Source organism: Carassius auratus, chromosome 14 (assembly GCF_003368295.1).
Source record: "Carassius auratus strain Wakin chromosome 14, ASM336829v1, whole genome shotgun sequence".
In the NCBI taxonomy this organism is placed as follows: Eukaryota; Metazoa; Chordata; class Actinopteri; order Cypriniformes; family Cyprinidae; genus Carassius; species Carassius auratus.
Genome location: NC_039256.1, coordinates 32878612 through 32897576, shown reverse-complemented (window position 1 = coordinate 32897576; position 18965 = coordinate 32878612). Strand labels below are relative to the sequence as shown.

Here is an 18965-nt window from a genome sequence, read left to right as displayed (position 1 = left end):
CTTTTGCATATTGATGCAAATGTTTGGTGAAAATTTGTGCATATTTATTTAGATAAAGCATTATTTGCAACTGTAAGCATAACATTAAAAAATACGATAGCTGACTTCAGGAACTACAACTACAGTATGTGGAAATAAAACCCTGTTGTGATGACAGGAGAGAAGACACGGATGACGGACAAGAAAGGAGAGGTGTAGAGTGAAGTCGAGCTGGAGGAGGAGTTTCATCAGACGGGAGGCGGAGCTTGCTGGTGCCTTGAGCCAATCAGAACACCAGGTATGTTGTTTAAAATTAGAAAGAGGAAGCTAAATGAACCTGCAAGTTTATGCTGTGAGATTTGTCTAATTATATTTTATTTAGTTATAATTATATAAATATATTTAGTAATTATAATTTCTTTGAAAAGTACCCGCTTTCCATGTTGAGAAGGAGATGTAAGTTTGGTTGGTGGGAGTGACAGAAGAATTGTGAAACCACAGACAGTGCTTAAATTAAATGCGCTGCATCTTTTGAAAAGAGGAAGATAATAGTTCATGCCTTTTTTAAACTCAGTTCTGTAGTTCGTGTGAAAAACCCTTAACACACTAAATTCCATTCTACAATTAAATGTAAATGAGCAATTTGGCAATTTATGTTTAGAATACTGAAGATGGATGGAACTATGATATTAATTTCATCATAATTAAGTCACATCAATTTTTATTTATAGAGCACAACATTAACAACCATCGTTGATCCAAAGTGCTTTACATTAAAAGGTTACTTAAAAAGCAACCGCAATGAAAAATTAAAAGGGGTAAGAAATAAAATGTAAATATTTATATATAGACATGAAAAAAACATGTCTAGATTTTTTACATGGTGTTGTAAGTTATCACTAAGGAGACCTAACCTAATTGTAAGAGTAGTATTGAGTGCAGCGGGGCCTAGCAGAAGCACCTCAGTTTAGTCAGTGTTTTGTTGCAAAAAATTCGTAGCCATCCACATTCTCACTTCGTCAAAACATGATCAAAGAAGTTGTAAGGAAGAGTCATTTTCGACTTTGATTGGAAGGGAAAGTTGTAGGTCATTGGCATAGCAATGATAATTAATATTATATTTCTGGAGAATGGAGCCAAGGGGAAGAATGTAGAGCGAGAAAAATAAAGGGCCAAGAATAGAACCCTGAGGAACACCACAAGGGACGGTTGCAGAAGGTGAGGTGAATGACCCAATATTTACTGAAAACGTCATACCCTTTAAATAATGGTGTGCCTTGAACCCTTACTGCATATTGTTGTTGATTCAAGAGGATGTCATGGTCAATAGTGAGAAAGCTGCACTCAAATCTAACAGCATCAAAATGTCAGATGATTCTAATATTAATTAAATACTTTACTCCCCAAGTTCTCCATAATGCTATGCAAAACACATAGAATTAGAGAAAATAATGCAATTTAAAAGTTTATATATGCATTCTTTTTTTTACAGACGATAGAGACTTTAAGAAAAAAAAACATTTAAAACTTTAGAAAATTCTTGCAGAAACTGAAGTTAAATTATTTCAGAGAAAATCTGAACTAAAAATATTTGAACATGATAAAATTTGATTGTCTGTTCTTCCCATTACTTATTATGTAAATGGTAAAAGTCTGTACATTTTTACCATGATTTACAGAAGACAAGACATCCGCTAAAATGTCATTCTGGGTAACAATTGATCAAATACCAAAAAAATAAATAAAAATAAAACCCATCATAATCATTTAGATTTCATTAAAATACTTTATTTTAGGATCACAGTTCAGCCACACAGTTCAGAGCATTTAAAATTAAAATTTAGTATAATCATTTGTTCTTCTGAATATTTTAACAAGTAAAGGTCAGAATATGTATATTGTTTCGCATTAATCTGTTGTGCATTATTTCACCCATATTTTGACATTTTATTTTCACAGAAATCATCTGAAACATTAAAGCAGACACTTTACTTGCATTTCACATTTGCTCTGTGTATATAAAATCAGTTTTGTTTTTGACCCACATATAGTAGAGCTAAATGTTTCAGAGCTGACTTATTTAAACACGTGGATGCATGTAGACAATTTACAGCATTCACCTATTGCAGAAATGAGATGTTTCCTTTCACAAACAGGAAGTCACATGACATGACCAGGAAACCTTGTTTAAGAAATCAACCCCATACCGCCAAAACTAAGCATTAATAGACCGTGTTTGCGAAAACAATGGTTTAATCAACCTTACATTCATAACCATCTCAACTCGAGCTGAAGGAAGTGATGTAACAGAACTCTAACACACTGAAAACACTGCAGCAGAAAAACAGAAAACATGGATCTGTGTAGATTAATATTGAGGGACATTCAGATCACTAGCATAAATGATTGTACTGTATAGCCCTTACTGATATAGTTAGGGGAAGTCGTGGCCTAGTGGTTAGACAGTTTGACTCCTAACCCTAAGGTTGTGGGTTCCCCCAGCTGCATAAATGGCTGCCCACTGCTGTGTGTGTGTTCATGGTGTGTGTGTTCACTGCTGTGTATGTGCACTTTGGATGGGTTAAATTCAGAGCACGAATTCTGAGTATGGGTCACCATACTTGGCTGTATGTCATAAAACTTTCACTTTATATGGCTCTTTTCATAATACACAGTTTCAAAGCAGCTTTACAGGAAATGCATTTAGCAGATTAGAGCAGCATGCACATTCACAAATATATACAGTGGTGTGAAAAAGTTTTTGCCCCCTTACTGTTTTTTTTTTTTAAGTAATTTGCATACTTGTCACACTTGAATTAACTGGTTGAGCCACTCTTTGAAGCAACAACTACAATGAAGCATTTGCAATAACTGGAAATTAGTTTTTCATATCGCTGTGGAGGAATTTTGGCCCACTCTTCTTTGCAGAATTGTTTTAATTCAGCCACATTGGAGCATTAATGGACCGTTTAAGGACATGCCACAGCATCTCAATTGGATTGAAGTCCAGCCTTAGCCACTCCAAAACCTTAATTTTTTCTTGAGCCATTCATGGGCTTGCTGGTGTGTTTGAGATCATTGTCCTGCTGCAGATCCCAAGTGCGTTTGAGCTTGAGGTTACAAACTGATGACTGAACATGCTCCTTAAAGATTTTCTGATAGAGCGCAGAATTCATGCTTCCATCAATTATGGCAAGTTGTCCAGGTCATGAAGGTGCAAAGGAGCCCCAGACCATCACACTACCTCCACCATGTTTGACTGTTGGTATGATGTTCTTTTTATGAAATGCTGTTTTGGTTTTACACCAGATGTAATGGGACACACACCTTCCAAAAAGTGCAACTTTTGTTGAATCAGACTACAATATTTGCCCAAAAGTCTTGGGGATAATCAAGATATTTTTGGGGAAATGTGTGACAAGTCTTTGTGTTCTTTTTGGTCAACACTAGGTTTTGCTTTGGAACTCTCCCCTGGATGCCATTTTCGCCCAGTCTTTTTCTTAATGTTGAACTTCAAACACTGACCTTAACTGAGGCAAGTGAGGCCTGCAGTTCTTTAGATGTTGTTCTGGGTTCTTTTATGAGCTCCTTTGAGTCGTCGTTTTGCTCTTGGAGTAATTTTGTTAGGCCAGCCACTCCTGGGAAGGTTCAGCACTATTCCAAGTTTTCTTTATTTGTGGATATTGGCTCTCTGACCGTTGTTTGCTGGAGTCCCAAAGCCTTAGAAATGGTTTTATAACCCTTTCCAGACTGATACATATAATGATACATTGAATTTCTTTAGCTCGAGTAATCAGGCCTTGATGTGGCCAGTAAAATTTTACTCCGCTTTTTAAAATAATGTGGTTAATCACAATTTCTTCCTGAATTAAGAGGAGGGGGCAATTAATTTTTCATGTAGGGCCAGGTACTGTAGGTTTGTACAGCTTTTTTTCCCTTAATAAATGAAATCATCATTTAAAAATGGCATTTTGTATTTACTTGCATTATCTTTGTGTAATTGTAAAATTTTTTTGATGATCTGCATTTTTTTTAAGTGTTACAAATATGCAAAAAATAAAATAAAAAAAAAACAGGAAGGGGGCAAAAACATTCTCACGGCACTGTATGTGTGTGTATATATATATATATATATATATATATATATATATATATATATATATATATATATATATATATATATATATATATATATATACAAACCAATAAAACTAAATTCATAAACAGAGCTTGACATTAATATAGTTACATACACACAGCTATACACTCAATCAATTTTAAAAAGAAACAATTTTCTCTTAGAAATATATATTTTTCATCATTTACATTTTTCAAAAAATAAACAAAAATGTCTTGTTTAGTTTACAATGTATATCCAACAATATAAACAATATATAGGGCTGAGTGACAAAATCAATCAGTTATTATTAAATAATAATAATAATAAAAAAATACACTTATTTTCATTAAAAACAATAAAGATTCAACTGTTTTGAATGCATTTTTATTTTTCCTTCTTTTTTTCTGGAAATTGAACCCTGGACTAGTTTAGCAAGTAGAAACAAATACAATTTACTATCAACCAACACTTCAGTACTTTGAACAATTATGTGTGCAAACCCTGAGACATTATCAGGCCTTTCTCAGATTGTTTCCAGTATTTGAGGAATGAAATTTAAGACATTATTAATGCAATATTTTTCTTTCAACAGAAGTACCAGTAAACCAGGTCAGAAATTTACTTTAATTTTTTAATTAAAAACATTAATGTGAGCAATTTTTGTCACCACCTTAATAATTGCATCTGTGTTGTCTTCGGTGATACATACTTTATTTTAACCAATTACTTCAATCAATTAAAATACTTGAAACTGTTGCCAATAACAGTTGAATGTTTAAACTTGTATCTAAATTACATGTTTAAAAACAGGAGCCAATATGGCTGCAATATTATGACAACATTTTAAATATATTATTGCTCTTGGTATTGTAATAATGATTATTAATGCTGAATAATGAAAACATGAAACTTTTTTTTGTGTCTGGGTTCTGGGGAAACGTCCAGGTCAATGTCGGTCAATGACTCCCGTTGTTTATGTTGTTTATGATTATGGAATTCACCAGCGCAAATAACTGAATAAGTGATAATCAATTGTTTAATTGTGCAGTTGCAATTTTTGCCACTTCATCTTGAATTTTTTTGTTTCATTTTGTTTTGAATGTTTTAATTTTCTGACCCTGATTTAAAGGTTAAAAACACGTGACTGCTTCAACACACTCCAGACAGACGAATGCAGATATTTGAACTGTTTTAACCCCTGGTTTTAACTCTCTTATATATCACCCTTAAACTCTCTTCATAACTTCTATTTCCTCTAGAACTCAATCTAGCAAGCTCAGGTTCTCTGTGAATTTTGAACTAAAAATGTTTTATTGATTCAAAATCACCAAACTGCTGCTTTCATGATTATTGAGCAACTCGATGACCTCCTCAATATTCATGATTACAAGCTGACTCACGTTTAAGCTTTTCTGGGCGTCATAAAGTCGCAGCTGCAAATCGAGAAGTGCTAAAAATAGAAGAGCTCAGTAGATTGAGAAAAAATATCTTGCATTTGGTTTCCTCTTTTTTTCATTCTCTTGCTTACTAACCATCTCATGAAGCCCTTGCTCTACAGTTCATATCAACATACAATACATCACACAAAATAATTTACAACTGCAAAGAGATATGTGCTTAATACAATCCATAAAACTCACAAAGTCAAACATAAGTGAAAAAAGCACTTGGTTTCGCAGGTAAAGTGCGATCTTGTTATTGTGAGACTAGCGTCTTTGTACCTGTGCGTAAATACTTCTCTCCTCCTGAGGCTGCATTGGAGCGACTGAGTGGTTCGGAGCGAATGTCACCTCGCCATTCTCCTCTTCCTCCCCCTTCTTCTTCTTCTTCCTCTTTGTCTGCGGTCGCACCGCGGCGTATTCCTCATCAGCAGCCGGGAGCGATTCTGCGACGAGAAAAGAGAAACAATAAAAAGGCATTACCAGACGTCTCTACACATACTGAATAGCTGTTAGTTACCATTAGTCAACTGCAGAAATAGTAGCTTTACCACAAACTGCTGACTGAGAAATTAAGCTTTTCAACAGTTCACTGAGAAAGCAGCAAATAATAACGATGAAAAGATTAAATGCAGTGCAAAAAGGTCGGATCATTTTAACGACTCTCCTGTTCATTAATTCGAACAGAGTTAAAATGTTATACGTTTACACAATCTTTGATAATATTCTAAATTAGAAAATCAAATATGGCAAAAATCTAAAAGGCAAATATTTGAGCAAAACAAACACTACTATAAGTTGACTTTCCAAATCTTTCGTTCTTTAGTAACATGACAGACACAATGAACAACGCTATCTCACGACCAATTCATACGTATTTTACGAGGTGGCTTATTCGTACGAATTTGTACGACCTCACTCGTACGATTTTATACGACCCCAGTGACGGTTAGGTTTAGGGGCGGTGTTAGGTGTAGGTCATTTGTACAAATTCATAAGAATTGTGCAACTCGTAAAATACGTACGATTTGGTAACAATCATATGAATTTGTACGAGTGTGGCCGTACGAATTAGTATGAATAAGCCACCTTGTGAAAAATGTACGAATTGCCGTGAGATCGGGTTGCAATGAACGAATCATTCATCACCTAACCCAACACTATTAAACTACAACCTACTCTACAGATTAATTAGCTTCGTTACTAAATTAAATAAGATTCATCTTCTAAACCACTAAACCTTTGTTTCTAATGCTGCAGTTTCCACTGAGGACAAAATAAGTTTTAGTTTACATTTGAAGACCAAATACTTTAACTACTGTTAACAACCTTTAAAAATGGCAGACTGTTTTTTTTTTTCATTAAATTACAGATTTTATGTAACAATTAAAGGTAGGGTAGGTGATTTAGGGGAAGTTAGTATAGCAAGCTTGCTTTGAACTCATAAGATCCCACTCTCCGTACAAATCACTCTCCGAAGCCACGCCTCCTCCAGAAACATCAACAACACTGGCAGAGCAGAGGATAACCAGCGACACGATGAGAAACTAATGCAACTCTGTCAGATTAGATAATGTCTCATGCACAGAAACATTACAGTACATAGCGCATACTATTACAAAAACAATAGTGTCTGCAATAGTGTAATGTTACGTGCCAATGATGTATCATGTCTGCGTGAATAAGGTGCATGGAGGAACATAAATACATACTTTCAGAGTCCTCGGACCAAGGGTGATTGCTAACTTGGTGATTGCTATTGGGACATTCAACCAGCATAAAAAAATCACCTATTCTATCCTTAAAATAATAATACCAATAACACAATTTAATCAAAATCAAAATAGTAACATTTTTGAATTAATGTAATGAATATAAAACAAAAACTCTCTGTCAGAATGGGAAATTAGATGCAGTTTTACCCTAGCATTGATTAGTTGAGCTTGACTAGTCAACCCTGCAAGTCTTTCCGTCATTCTGCAGAAAGAGTCTAATGATGACAGTTTCAGTCACTTCTCTATTTGTGTAAAAGTGGAAAAAAACACAGTAACAAACTGACTGAAGGATTCAGAGCAAAGGAATAAACTGCAAAAGAGACTAAAAGGTTTGACCACTTACCAGACTCCGTCTTAGTGTTTCAAACATTATTTTAAATCTAATAAACCGCTTTCAAACTTTTTTAAACTAAATGATTTTAAAAGATGGAAATATAGTTTTCACGTAATCTTTTCTTTTAGTCATGAAAAGCAACATCATGCTAATTTGCAACGTTAAATTAGCTAGAAGGATTTTGTTTCCAATTAGTAATAGACTGAATGACCTTCAGATTTAGGCAGTAACGTGACTAAGTCAATGACTGAGAATGTGTTGTTTTACAGAGTAGCCTAAAGTAGATCTCTGAGCTTCATTGAGTGTCTTACCTGTTGTCGTCTTTTCATTCTTTTTCTTAGGAATATTATTGTAAATGAGCTCCGTATCTCCAGCAGGGGCTGATGGGAAAACACTGGCATTAGAAACAGATCAGCTACAGTATCAATCATTTAAGTATTAGCTTCAAAACTAGCTTTATAACAGATCATGCAGGTCAAATGTTTTTCACATATCAGACTTTTTGCATGTAATGCATTGAGATAAAGTTAATAATACAGAAAGGGAGGTCAGATATTCATTAATCTTCGATTTATTAGATCTCATACATAAAACTTCTAAGCATTCTTAAATTCTAAGCAATTTGCACGTACGTGAATCACAACAGCTTCATGAATTATTTACATAAAAAAATAATTATGTTCATGGTTTATGACTGAGGCCAAACGACTTTAACCTTCCTATTCCTATATGTGATCATACTTAAGTACTACTAGCCAAAACATAAATTGGCAAATATTATGATTAAATCTAATAATCTGGTTGAAACAACAACAACAAAAAACTAATATTTCTATACATTCATGATGCTTGAGGAATATTGTTTATAGCCTATAGTCCATTTTGAACCAATTTTAACCACTGGGTTATGGGGAAGTCATGGCCTTTATGGGGAAGTTGTGGCCTATTGGTTAGAGAGTTTGATTCCTAACCCTAGGGTTGTGGGTTCGAATGTCGGGCCGGCAATACCACGACTGAGGTACCCTTGAGCAAGGCACCGAACCCCCAACTACTCCCTGGGCATCGCAGCATAAATAATTAAACTTTTCACAGAAAGTTTATGAAATCTCCACCAAAACAGTCTCAGATTATCTTCATAAGATCTAAAATGTTTCTACTTTTTGTGTAATTGTCTTTGAAACTGTTTGTAAGGGAGTTCAATGCCCAAATAAATCAATGTTCAAACAAATCTTCTCCGCATTTTAATGCATAATAATCCATGTGTTTGGCTCTGTAATTGCTGCTTGCATTGAATGGTACTACATTTGAACCTTCTTCAGTTCGTATATGAACGACAGATTCAAAATTGACTGACCTGGTGTTGACTTCAACTGTTTTTTCTTGTAAACGCAACATACGATGATGAACAGCAGAATCAGCATCAGAGCAGCGCAGCCAGAAGCAATCACAATGAGCAAAACTATGGAAGAAAAACACAAGGTCATTTAAATCAAACTCCAAAACTGCCTCGAACAGCTCATTTACACCAACTGCAACACACACACACACACACACACACACACACACGAAAACAACTGTAACAACTACATGCAATTTAACAGCAGATTGAATTAGTTAAAAATCATATTAGCTATAGTCTTTATCACTGCCCACATGGAAAGAACCTATATGTGGATATATGCGCATATATGAAACCTATATGCAGTGTATATGCACATATATGCTTCATATATGCACATATATGATATTATATATGCTGCATATATGCAAAATTGAGGTGCATATATGTACATATACAGGAAATATAGGTCTCTGAGAGTATATAGGTCTATCCACATATAAGCTCTATACATACAAGATATGTCTTCTATATAGCTAATGGCAGGATCTGGTCATTTTGTAGCTCATATCTCATTTTTGACTGTCATACATGATGCCTAGCTCATATTTTTTGTTTTGTACTATTTGATTGATCTTGAGTGATTAAATAATGTGCATTTCTACATTTTGGACTTTTATTTATGTTGTCTAGCAGCTATGGATTTTAATTTTACTATTATAGGTGAACATATAGGTGCATATATATGTGCATATATGTACCTATATAGGAAACCGGCCAATTTTATATATGTCACATATATTAAAAACTTATATCAAAACCTATATTGAAACATATATTTTTATATAGGTTTTTCCCTGTGGGTGCCATTGTTATTTATATATATATATATATATATATATATATATATATTTTTTTTTTTTGTATTTGACTGTATATGTCGTAGCTCAACACTCAAACTTCCATCTCTCTTTAGGGCTTGGAGTGACATCCGTGGTGACATTCATACCAGCCGATGAGAAACTTGTACCATTTTCTAATGTCTGTGAGCTGCTGGTTACTGCAGAGGTCACATTAGAGGTCACATTAGAGGTCACAGAGGTCACAGCTGCAGTAGTTGACCCTGAAATAAACCATCAGCACAGAATCAGCTGCTTTCTCTTTTAATAGAAATTACTGCATTTTAAAGAATTAATTGGCCAGTTGAGTCTCATGAAACATGTAAAGGAGACGTACGTCACATATCAGTCCAAAATCAAAACAGTAAGTAGTACATACTATTTTGTATCAATTTTCATTGCATGTTTTAGGGGCATTAGACTGTATTTATCCCTCAAATCATATTTCTGATATAAAAAGAAAAAAAAAACCTGGTGTGGCAATTTTTCCATTTCAATTAAAGGTATGAGAAAAAAATAATATTTATTTTCCTGCATGAAAAGGTCCACATTAATACAGTCAGTCAGGGTTGGCTATAGACTGCAACAAAGAGAAAACACCCAAACTCAATATTTATACCTTCATCAAATGCGGATGCTTTGTTCTTATTCAGTCATAATTCATATTCATGTGCCCATTTAAGGTGTCCAACCATGTCCTCCAGATGCGTTTCTAAGAATCTAATGCAAATCTTTTTCTAAGGAGCCAGGATGTCTAAGAAACTAAAATAACATCTCTGTCCAACCTTAACCCTTGCACACACACACACACACTGAAGCAATCAGAGGCACTCTAAAGAACACTCTCTAGTACAGTGAAACAATAATAATACAGAAAATAAAATTTCCTCCACACAAACTAGTACCAATTATTAAATTATTATTATTAAGTGAAGAGTGTGAAACCTGACAATATGCTGTGCTGGTCTGAACATGTAGATTATATAGCACTATTGGAAAAGATATAGCGGTGGCCAGGTAATATTCTGCATTTATTCTGTCCTTTAGTTTCATAAAGATGTATTGCAGTCATTAGTTTTATTGCATCTTGAGAACTGCCTTAAAGTTATGGTCAAGTGCATCTGAGAAACACCTAAAAACACTTCCAGACCAGTGCTTCTCCATCCATTTTGTCTTGTACAGATTTGTGGAGGCTTTGAAGATTAGCAACTACTCTGTGGAAGCGACTGGGGTTCAAATAAACAAACACCTGTCTGTCTTCAAACTCTACAGATTAAATGATCATATTACATATAAATAAAAATGTATAAATAACAATAAAATAACAATCATTTCTGTAAACAACTGCAATTACAAAAAATAAAAATAAAAAAACAGAGAGAGAAAAAGCTCAATTGTAAACCATTACAGTAAATACAATTTAGTGAGTGGACAAAATAATTTCAAAATGCAAAAAAAAAAAAATAATGTTTGTAAAATAGTTCTCATTTAATTTATGCAATAAAAATAAGATTTCGGGGTAAAATTATTATCATTTAATTTATATTTTTTTGCACAAAAAATAGTGAAAAATATAAAATGTAAATAATAAACTATATATTTCAACAAATAATAAAAAAGGGGGTAACACTTTAGAATAAGGTTCCATTAGTTAATGTTAGTTAATGTATTAATTAACATGAACAAACAATGAATAATACATTTATTACTGTATTTATTAATCTTCGTTAATGTTAGTTAATGAAAATACAGTTATTCATTGTTAGTTCATGGTAATTCACAGTGCATTAACTAATGTTAACAAGCACAACTTTTGATTTAAATAATGCATTAGTAAATGTTGAAATTAACATGAACTAAGACTTATAAATGCTGTAGAAGGATTGTTCTTGCTTAGTTCATGTTAACGAAAGTAGTTAACTAACATTAACTAATGAAACCTTATTCTAAAGTGTTACCAAAAAGGGTTTTAAAGTTTATTTTTCACTTCCAGCCTAAATCTGTTCTTACTTCATTCAAAATCCTTTATAAAGAGTCCTAGAGGAGTAAAAAACATCACAATCCATTGAAATATGCTTCAGAGTTTCTGCTAATTTGGGGGTAAAACATGACTTTGACGTGTTCCTGACAGGTTTTGTGTCTTTCTGCTACACTCTTGAGGCTTTTGTTTAGTAAATACATTGACATTCATGTATTAAAATCTCACCAGGACAGGGTTTGAGTCTAATGGTCTTCTGTGCGTGACTGACGTTGTTCTTCACGCTGCAGCTGATGTCTCCTTCAGTTCCTTTATTCAGATCAATGCTGCTGTTTCTAAACATTGGTCCTTCTAGTATTTCTCCATTCAGAGTCCAGTTGTAGATGATCTGATCTCCCTCAGAGGAGCAGAACACTGAAGTCTGATTGGAGGAGCAGATGATTGACACATTCACTGAGCCAATAGGAGCTGGAGGGAGGGACACATCACAGTCACATGACTCTTTCTTGATATTATGTAAATGAGTCAGTCAAGACATTTCTAAACTAAATTTATATCTGATATGATAGTGTAAGTCAGTCATGTGACAACAATGAAGCAAATTACTGTCTGAAATGCTTTCATGTCATTTTTTAAAAGCAGTATGCAGTACACAGTTAGCAACACGCTGGTATTTCATTCTTAAAATAGTCTCAGACTCAGTGCAAAGAAAGAGAAGATGCTGTTGACTGAATTCTTCCAGATATTTAATAATGAGCTGCAATAAAAACCTTCACAGAGATTCATCTGATTCATTTGCACGAGAGAGAGATCTTTGGAGAACATGAGATTGTAATGAGTCTGATGAGAGAGTTTCTGTACCTTCAACAATCACTTGAAGATCTCGAGATGTTTCTGTGCCGTCTGAGCGAACGAGTGTTAATCTGTAATTCCCTGAATCTGTTCTGATCACACGGTTTATTATCACAGTCCCATTAGTGACTGTCACTTCAGGTCTGTTATTATAAAGATCACACTGACTCATCCTCATCCTGCCATACTTTACTCTACAAACTGAACCATCTGCTGTGTTGTTTATTCTCTTTTTTAACTGCAGATCATATTTACTAGCGTCCTGCACCATCATCAGATTGAGTTTGTGTCCCAGAGCTGTGTAACAGGGAACAGACTGATCAAAACTGCAGTTTAACTCCAGACCTGAAGAACAAAACACACAAATGTTCCAACATTTAAGGACATCATGAATTAAAATCAGACACAAATTACACAAACATTGACAGAATTAAAGTTCATCTGAAGAAACACATCAGACAGACTCTTGATCTGATCTCAGTTCATCTCAATAATGCTCATTGTCAGAACCATTTCATCTCTACTTTAAACTTTTACATGCAGGCGTCCAGTGAGGGTCATTCTTGTGTAATCAGTTACATAATACAGACGGAGACTTCCCTCAGATAACAGGAGAGAAGCTGCACACGGTTACACTGGGATATATATGATAGTAGAAATTTGTTCAGGTGAAGGATGGAAATGTGGATTTATTGACTGAAAATAAATAGTATTCTTGTAGCATTGTAAAGTCATGGTTGAACTGACGTCACATGGACTGTTTTAACGATGTCCTTACTGCATTTCTTTCCTATATTGTGGTAATTACATTCCTGTCTAAGAGGGTCAGAGAGCTCTAGGATTTCGTCATAGCTTTAGTTGATAGGCAACTTTGGTCCTGGAGGGCCACTGTCCTGCAGAGTTGAGCTCCAACCCAATTTAAACACACCTGAACAAGGCAATCAGTGTTTCGGGATTACTTGATAGATTCATGCAGGTGATTTTTATGAGGGCTGAAGCTAAACTCCAGGACCGGAGTTGCCTCTCCCTGCTGCACAGATTTACCTCAAATTAGAGTGTGATACAAAATATCTGTTACAATAAAACATATACTTTATTAAAGATGTCAGTGGGATGTCAATTCGTCTCTATATTCTCATTCATCGTAATGTTAATTTTATTCAAATGAGACTCAGTCTGCATAGTTTTATTTTCTAAATCACTTTATGCGTGTAAACGTGACATTTTTATAATGAAGAATTTGTCTTTGTCCTGCACTTTTTACTGAATCCTATTACACTGCGACAGTTCTCTCTTTATTAATAGTGTTTTGATATTTATCATATCATATTTAATGAAGAGACATCATTCATCAATCCTCAATATAAGTTATATTTTCATAATGCATTTATGAAAATACTATATAAAATAAATCTTCCTCTCACATTTTTTTAATACTCCACTGATACAAACTGTTTCAGAAGCTCAGAAAACACTGTGACTAGATCTCTGCAGACTCTTAATGTAATATTAACTCAAATGTTTTTATTTCAGAGACTGATCCGATTGATCAGCATCATAAGAGTCTGATGTGAAAGTGACTCACATGCAGCAGTTTGCAGCAGCATCAGTCCAAAGATGAGCATCATTTCTCTAAAGTCCAGTTTCAGAAGAACTCAATCCCAGCAGAAGAGTGTGACGCTGCTTCAGATCGTCTGTGTTCTGGCTCTCATCAAGACAAGCGTCTTCACGGTGAGACTCACACTCGACTGACACACGAGGAAACCTCTGACTGCTTCACTGAGGAAAGAGGAAGTTTCTTCTTCTGGGGGAAGACACATGCTGTTAGTTTGCACTATAATACATCTGAAACAAGAGAAACTAGAGAAAGAAAGAACTAGTATCAGGAACATTAAACAATCTTGTTTTGGAAGCAACTAGTTGACAGGATTTGTTTCTGAGTGAAGTAAAATTACTATTTATACACATGACGTCGCAGATTGTGTTTCAGATCAAATAAAACAGTATCTTTCCTGTATTAATGAAATGCTCTGGACAGTTTGATTGAGAGTAAAGCAGAATCAGCTCTACATGCAGCTGTGTGTATTGAGTGTGTGCTGCTGTTTGACTCAGTTCTAGTCAGTTCACATGTGAATGAAGAGAGGATTGTGATCTTCTGTTGACTGGAGCAGAGACTCATGAGACTCGTTGAGTTTGTAGCTGCTCAGAGCTGCTGATGTAGAGAGCGCCACCTGCAGGAGAAAACTACAACTACAGCTGCACTCTTTCACAGCCATCTGATCTCATTTCATTCAGAACAACAGGACTGAAATTAGATTAATCTGATTTATCTGAACTTAATTTGTCATTAAATATACATTAAGGATGTGTTTTGGTTAAATTCTATACTCTATGGATTAAGGTAGTGAATTTTTGGGTTGACATCAAATTGATTGAATTCATGATTCACAGGTTTTTGATTCAATTTAAGAATGATTCAATTATATTAAATTCAATTCACAATTCAATTTGATAAACGAATTGAATTTACATTCTTTAAGTGCATTCATAGGATTATTTAAATGCTTAGTCCAGGGGAAAATTACACAGCAGCCTTTAGGGTTACAGAACCATAGGTTAGAGAAAAAAAAAGTCCATTGTTAGATGCTAGTTTAATGATGCTATGGCATATGTAGACATTTTAAGAAGATTTTAAAAGTATTATGAATAGGCTAACATTTATCACACCAGGGGTGTAGCCATCATTTCTGTTAGATGCAATAATTTCATGTCGGCCTATGTATGTATTCATTATATATATATATATATATATATATATATATATATATATATATATATATATATATATATGTATATATATATATATATATATATATATATAATTTTTATTTTATTTTTTACAAGAAATTCTTATTTATTACTTTAAATTTGCTATAAGAAATCAAAAACACTTCTGGACAATAATCAATCATTTGTAATCCACATTTCTTTCCTAAGGTCAATTTTATAATTGTTTTATATACTACAAACAATTATTTATATTTTCTGCAAAGAATTGGGTAGGACATATATTTTATAGTTTCTGTTATGTAATCAATTATATTTCAGTTATCATTTACATTACATTTACATTTATTCATTTAGCAGACACTTTTATCCAAAGCGACTTACAGATGAAGACAATCAAAAACAACAAAAGAGCAATGATATATAAGAGCTATAACAAGTCTCAGTTAGGTTAACACAGTACACGCAGCACGGGATTTTAACTAATATAATAAATAAAAAGAAAACAGATAGAATAAAAAAAGAATAGAGCAAGTTAGTGTTAGAGGTATTTACACACACACACACACACACACACACACATACAATTGCATAATTAATGAAAAGAAAATACAATATTAAAAGATTAGAAAGGTATTTATATTTTTTAAAGAATAGCATTAGAATAGTGAGTGTTAAAGTTAGAGGGTCAAATAAAGATGGAAGAGATGTGTTTTAAGCAGATTCTTGAAGATGGCTAAGGACTCAGCTGCTCGGATTGAGTTGGGGAGTTCATTCCACCAGAAGGGAACATTTAATTTAAAAGTCCGTAAAAGTGATCTCTTATAGCTGCATCATTCTTAAATTTGATTTGTTTACTGTCTTGATGTTTCAGCAGTTCATTCTGCTTTTTATTTAGATTAGCTGCAGAGATAAATGTCTTTGTAAATATTAGGCTTCTGAGCGCGAGATCACTTCTCTTACAATGTGAACACTTCTTTATATAATTTTCATAAGATAAAATGCTACAGTATTTAACTTTTCCTCTGCATCGGCAAATTATGATTCTGAAAGAAAACACACCCGATGTCTGTTTGCTGTAGCAACAAACTCTTTAGTGCGTCTGATTAACAGATAAACCTCACGCTTTTACTTCGAGGTTATTGTTAATGTCGTGGTTATTTGAACAGTTTCCTTCCTACATTCGGTTCAACAACATTGTTAAAAGAACATTTATCATTCAGTGGAACTGTGAATGCTTTAGACACATTACATTTTTGCTCCGTCCATGCAATAAATGCTCAAGTAATGTTGTCTTTATGACTGAGAGCCAGTGAAAAACAAGACTGCTTGACCTTAGCATTACTGGCCACGAGTCCTGAGGAGAGATCACACATCAGCTTCTCAAAAATGTGTCAGTGAGACGAACTGAGCGCGAACACAATCCTGTGACAGTCACAGATGGTAAACAGTGAAGCGCGTGAAGGAGAGATGCGAGTCACAAACACTGTTCAAGGTCTCCATTCATTTGTGCTTGTAATAATTTAATGTGCATATATTTTGAAAGTATTTTTAAATCGCTATAGAAATTGCTATTGATTTCTTAGCATTTTATATTGATTACTGTCTGAAATCGATGATTCACAATTCAAAAATGTTTCAAGATGCATCGATAAAATGAGTGAATTGTTACTAGAGATGTTCCGATACCCTTTTTCTCTTCCCGATACCGATTCCGATACCTGGGCTCAGGGTATCGGCCGATACCGAGTACTGATACGATACCTGGGTGTGTATCTGTATATACAGCTGTATATAGTATTAGCCCTGTGTAAATTGCTAGAATTATTTTATGGTGTGCTTCAGACTTGCACATTGAAAATACAACACATTACTCACTCTATTGACAGCGTGGCATTGGACGTCGCCTTCAGTTTATATGTGGCAAACTAAACACAACGTGCAAAATGCTGCGTCTCAACAGCGGAGACAACTCAGGATCTTCAGTCAGGCAGGTGTGTGATGCGATACTGTCAATGTCCTTGTCGTCGTCTTGTAGTTGTTCAATTCATGACAACATATGCTCTCCACTTCTGTTGGCAACTCACAACATTTGCTATAAGAAATCCACCAGTTTTGAAGAGATATCCGTCTCTCTGAGGCTTGAAGATGTGCTGCTGCAGCGGACCGCTCCTGAGTACTTGATCTGTATATTCTGGTTCAAATAAATATGGTTGTGAATTTTTTTTTAACTTTGTTTGTTGATATACTGAAATCGTCTTCCATTACAATTTATTTCTAAATATGTTTAGATCTTCACAGTGAAAGGTAACACTTCCGAAATCTCTGTGTAAACCATAGAGAGTAAGTGTAAACAATGAGTGGATGTACACATGTGAGAGATTACTTCCGGCGCTTTCCGCGCTTGCGCAGACTAAGCCAAGGGCGCACACAAGTCACATCAGGAAGCACTCGCGCACTCAGATCAGTTGAATGTGGTTGTGTACAAGAGGTAAAAACTATATAAATACTGTTCGTTTTCTTACACAAACTGCTCATTTCGTGTCTTAGGTCATCAATGTGCACTTACGATGGGGAATTGTTTAATTTGGACTCCTCTATGCAAACTCTTTGAGGTGGTGACCATAGACCTCCATTATATGAGTCACAGACAAGAACGGTTTGACCAAAAAATATAAAAATGGGAAATACTGCGGAAACAGAGAAACCTACATCTTGGATGTCCTTAAGGTAAGCTAAAACTTATCAAAATTGAATTTGAAAGGGAACCATCCCTTTAATTTGTAAATTGTGAGGTACTGGAACAAAGCAGGGTAACGGATCCGGCACGCGATTACAGAAGGGAGAGGTAATGGAGCACTTGCACAATCACATTGGTGGACCAGTTTAAGTGATTAAGAGCATGCATCAGTTGCTTTTATAGGGTCTGTAAGTTCATCAATAACATGGAAATGCAATGAGATTTTACATTTACAGGCCTAAAAACTTTTCTGAGGGGGACTATGTGTCGCATGGTTTTAATAAATCTTGCCGCTTTCAAGTTAAGAATGAGGGAAATTCCTGCATTTATTAAACATAGCTTGTAGGTTTGAATAATAAAATAAATCCACACAGAGACTAAGATTAAATCAGTCATTTGAATCCATGAACTCTCTCAGAGCGCACTTCTCATCAGCAGAGGTGTTAAGTAATGAAGTACATATACTTTGTTACATTACTTAAGTATAAATTTGGGGTATCTATACTTTACTTGAGTAATTAGTTTTCAGCCGACGTTTTACTTCTACTCCTTACAATTTCACACAAGTTACTACTTTCTACTCCTTACAATTTAAAAATATGTTTGTTACTTCTATTTCTTTTCGGATTGTTTTCATTTGTCATCATTAAAAAATAAATAAAAAAAAACTATCCAGATAAATCGTGCCATCCGGATGGAGTGAATTTGATTGTGGTTGGATGA

The 18965-nt window shown here is 34.5% G+C and overlaps 1 protein-coding gene across 1 annotated transcript in view; it reads right to left on the bottom strand.

Annotated features, from left to right (window-relative positions):
* LOC113114358 (uncharacterized) overlaps nucleotides 1-18965 on the bottom strand; it is a 215847-nt gene that overhangs the window by 79789 nt on the left and 117093 nt on the right. The window contains exons 12-13 of the mRNA XM_026281269.1: nucleotides 12725-13060; nucleotides 12092-12331 (exon numbers count right to left, since the gene is read on the bottom strand). Coding sequence (XP_026137054.1) covers nucleotides 12092-12331; nucleotides 12725-13060 — 576 coding nt within the window. The remainder of the gene's footprint in view (nucleotides 1-12091; nucleotides 12332-12724; nucleotides 13061-18965) is intronic.